Raw genomic sequence first — 3864 nt, 5'->3', positions numbered from 1 at the left:
ATTCCGTTCACCGGGGTACACTTTGCGGCGTATGAGGCTGCCAAGAAGATCTTGTCCGAGTTGTATCCGGATCAGGCTGGGGACGATCACTTGTTGACGCATGTTGCCGCCGGTGGCACCGCCGGAGCGCTGGCGAGTGGGATCACTACTCCGTTTGATGTTGTCAAGACGAGGCTCCAGTGCCAGGTATGTGTCTCTTTTGTCTCTGAGAAGCGAGTGTTTCATCAAGCTTTCCGTTGTTTCAGTTCCACTCTTCTTAGATGGGAGTTGAAAGTTTTGCTTTCACAGAGTTGTATTTTTTGTTTAGAGTTTATAGTGTTGGTTCTTGTGGTCTGGTTTAGCGTTTCTTTCTTGAGTTCTAGGATGCTTGTGCATGTAGATGAGTGTTCGTTTCGTATGCTAGTTTAGTTGCGATGGCTCTAAATTCTGGATGTGGCTGTTCTCAGGGTGTTTGCGGTGCAACCAAGTACTCAACCAGCTCCGTCACACAAGTGGTGAAGGAGATTGTTCGCCGTGAGGGCTCGGCGGCCCTGTTCAAGGGGTTAAAGCCTAGAGTTTTGTTTCACACTCCTGCGGCAGCCATCAGCTGGTCCACTTACGAAGCCGGTAAGAGCTTCCTGCAAAGTTGGAACGCGAGTCATGGCTCGGATTGATGCCTCCCAGAGCATCACGAGATTCTTTGTATTGGCTCTTCGAAAATTTTGACACTGGAAATTTTACAGTTGTTTCTCGCACTTGGGAAGCAAATTATGAAAGACTCTACTGTTTGAAGTTGCAATACTTTGCCTACATTGTTCTTGCTTTATACTTTGAATCAAAAAAGCTTTAAAATTTTAAAGATGCGTGGCGTATAAACGTAGCGTTCTGTTTTCTTTTCTTTTCCTCGTTTCTTCATTTCTGGTATTCCAAGTGGGTGTAGCAAGCTAGAAATTCTGGTAAATCAAATTCCCCTTCGTTTTTTCTTTCCAGTGCCAACAACGCGCTCACAGACAAACTCCGATGAGCGAGCGTGTAAGAAAAATTTGTATATGATTCTTTGATCTAAGGTGAGAAGAAACATCGTCTAGAATGCTGGCCTTTTGCTCCTTGGCCTTGGCACCTTGTCTTTGGTCCAGGTAAGCTTGCATGGCTTACAGTGGTACCTCGGCTGCCCAGGCTTGTAATTGTTGAAATCGTAGAACCTCGTGCACCACATGCGCCCACACCACGGGCAGTCGATTTGCTCGGGCAGCGTAGCCCTCACCTTCGCTAGCAGAGCTCGCAGCTCGGGCGTCACCTTTGCGGACGCGTTCTTCCTCGTCTTGGCCTCACCACCACAGCTTTTCAAAGCCTTTGGCCGCTTGGGCTCACTCGGAGTCTTGGGCCTCTTGGGCTCGCTCGAAATATTTGGCCGCTTGGGCTCGCTCGGAGTCTTGGGCCTCTTGGGCTCGCTCGAAGTCTTGGGCCTCTTGGGCTCGCTCGAACTCTTTCTCTTGGGCTTGTTCGGAGTCGCTGGCCTCTCGGGCTCGCTCGAAATCTTGGGCTTGTTCGCGGGCTCTTTGGGCTTGACTCTCGCCATCACCGGCTCTCCACACCAGTCGTCCATGGCGCAGAAGCTTTTGAGAGCTTCCGGGTCCCAAGGAGGGCAAGCCAAGCCTCCCTCGTACTCCCATCCGTCGCCTTGGACCTCGTCTTCCAGATCATCGAGCATGGGGATCTCTGCGTCCTGTGCCTTCCTCTTCATGATGCAATAAACCCTAGTGTACACATTCTGGGTCCACACATTTATACTTATTTTCATAAAGGTGCCTTTTTAATTAGTTTAATTAAAATTAAAAGGATGAATTGTAATATTAATTATAATTATGCTAACTTTAAACTTTAGTTGGAATGATGTTGTGAAATGGGAATCCACATTGTGCAAATACTTGTGCAAATAAATTTATTTACTTAAATTTTATTTGATATAGTGCATTAATTAGTGTTTCCTCTTGTCTATCTAATTTCATAAATTTAATTTTGCTATATTTATTTATATTTTATTTGCACACGTTAAATTAATATGAAAGTTGTGAGGCTTTTGATTGTTATTATAGCAAAATTTAATAACCAAAAGAGTTGTATTAAGAATAACTCTTCATCCTGACATTTATACTGTGAGTGATGCTTTATATATTATAGAGATTAAAAGGGCAATTGCAAAAACAATTTAATTTCTAAATACATGAACATGATATCTTTAGAATAATCTATATAATTTTTAATTTAAATAATTAAAATTTATAATTTTTAGTTAATTTCTGAAGTTTTCATTTAATTTTGAAATAAAATTAATTCATTTTTTCTTTAAAGTTCAAAACTACACCTCTCATTTACTTTGGTTGGTATATAAAGGGTAAATTAGATGCTTCTCTTGAATATCTGCCAAATAAATGTCCATTTCGGCAAATAATATATTAGTAATAAATTACATATCATAACAATATAAAATAATAACAATAACTTTGGGGAGATCTTCTAATGATATAAATCTTAAACATTAAATTTTAACTTCATTGTATTTTTCAATATATTTTTGTATTTTTTCCAAATGATAATTTTACTCAAACAAAATCTTCCAAAATAACATAAATATCATTAACTTGCAACCATCGCTGCGAGGAGCGCTGCTTCAATCTGGAGAGAAGCGACACCTTCAATGGCACGGCGCTTAAGTGCTGAGTCAAAAGACTAATCCTACTACTCCATACAATATTTGTGGAAGCCAAATGCAATGGCAGTAGAGACAAATCTCCCGCTGTCCATCAGCGGCGCCGCCTACGCTAGAGGAGAAAGATCCCCACGATGGCCTGGGATTTCGGCAATACATGCTGGCGGGATCCATCGCCGGCGTGGTAGAGCACATGGCAATGTTCCCGGTCGACACTGTCAAGACGGGCGTCCAGATGCTATCGGTTCCTTCGTCCTGCCCGTGCGGCTCCCCAGTTCCATCGCTCACCAAGGCAGTGGTGGAAGGTCTGGCGGGGTTCTACCGAGGATTGGGAGCCATGGTTCTCGGCGCTGGGCCGTCCCACGCGGTCTACTTTGGATGCTACGAGTTCTTCAAGGAGAAGTTTGGAGGCAACCGCGATGGCCACCAGCCTCTAGTCCATATGGCGTCCGGGGCTTGCGCCACCGTCGCTAGCGACACGGTGCTCACGCCCATGGACGTGGTGAAGCAGCGGTTGCAGCTAAGCCGGAGTCCATACCAGGGGGTGGCGGACTGCGTTGCGAGGATTTACAGGAGCGAGGGGCTTGCGGGGTTCTACGCCTCGTACAGGACCACGGTTTTGATGAACATTCCGTTCACCGGGGTACACTTTGCGGCGTATGAGGCTGCCAAGAAGATCTTGTCCGAGTTGTATCCGGATCAGGCTGGGGACGATCACTTGTTGACGCATGTTGCCGCCGGTGGCACCGCCGGAGCGCTGGCGAGTGGGATCACTACTCCGTTTGATGTTGTCAAGACGAGGCTCCAGTGCCAGGTATGTGTCTCTTTTGTCTCTGAGAAGCGAGTGTTTCATCAAGCTTTCCGTTGTTTCAGTTCCACTCTTCTTAGATGGGAGTTGAAAGTTTTGCTTTCACAGAGTTGTATTTTTTGTTTAGAGTTTATAGTGTTGGTTCTTGTGGTCTGGTTTAGCGTTTCTTTCTTGAGTTCTAGGATGCTTGTGCATGTAGATGAGTGTTCGTTTCGTATGCTAGTTTAGTTGCGATGGCTCTAAATTCTGGATGTGGCTGTTCTCAGGGTGTTTGCGGTGCAACCAAGTACTCAACCAGCTCCGTCACACAAGTGGTGAAGGAGATTGTTCGCCGTGAGGGCTCGGCGGCCCTGTTCAAGGGGTTAAC

At 45.3% G+C, this 3864-nt stretch overlaps 3 protein-coding genes across 3 annotated transcripts; 2 read left to right on the top strand and 1 right to left on the bottom strand.

Moving 5' to 3' along the window:
• Window positions 1-6: 6 nt before the first annotated feature.
• Window positions 7-838, top strand: LOC9652955 (mitoferrin; the record flags this gene model as incomplete). Its single annotated transcript, XM_002994705.2, has 3 exons — window positions 7-186; window positions 447-606; window positions 723-838. Coding segments are annotated over 3 exons (447 nt in total), but the record flags the coding sequence as incomplete, so codon positions are not given.
• A 225-nt stretch (window positions 839-1063) lies between these two features.
• Window positions 1064-1690, bottom strand: LOC9652956 (neurofilament medium polypeptide). Its single transcript, XM_002994703.2, has one exon. The coding sequence runs from the start codon at window positions 1688-1690 to the stop codon at window positions 1064-1066; it is 627 nt and encodes a 208-aa protein (XP_002994749.2).
• Window positions 1689-3858, top strand: LOC9652954 (mitoferrin; the record flags this gene model as incomplete). The annotated part of the gene is made up of 3 exons (XM_002994704.2): window positions 1689-1707; window positions 2788-3503; window positions 3764-3858. Coding segments are annotated over exons 1-3 (830 nt in total), but the record flags the coding sequence as incomplete, so codon positions are not given.
• Window positions 3859-3864: the final 6 nt, after the last annotated feature.

This window comes from Selaginella moellendorffii, unplaced genomic scaffold (genome assembly GCF_000143415.4).
Source record: "Selaginella moellendorffii unplaced genomic scaffold, v1.0 SELMOscaffold_618, whole genome shotgun sequence".
In the NCBI taxonomy this organism is placed as follows: Eukaryota; Viridiplantae; Streptophyta; class Lycopodiopsida; order Selaginellales; family Selaginellaceae; genus Selaginella; species Selaginella moellendorffii.
The sequence above is the reverse complement of the archived record's forward strand: the minus strand, read 5'-3'. Positions and strand labels throughout refer to the sequence as shown.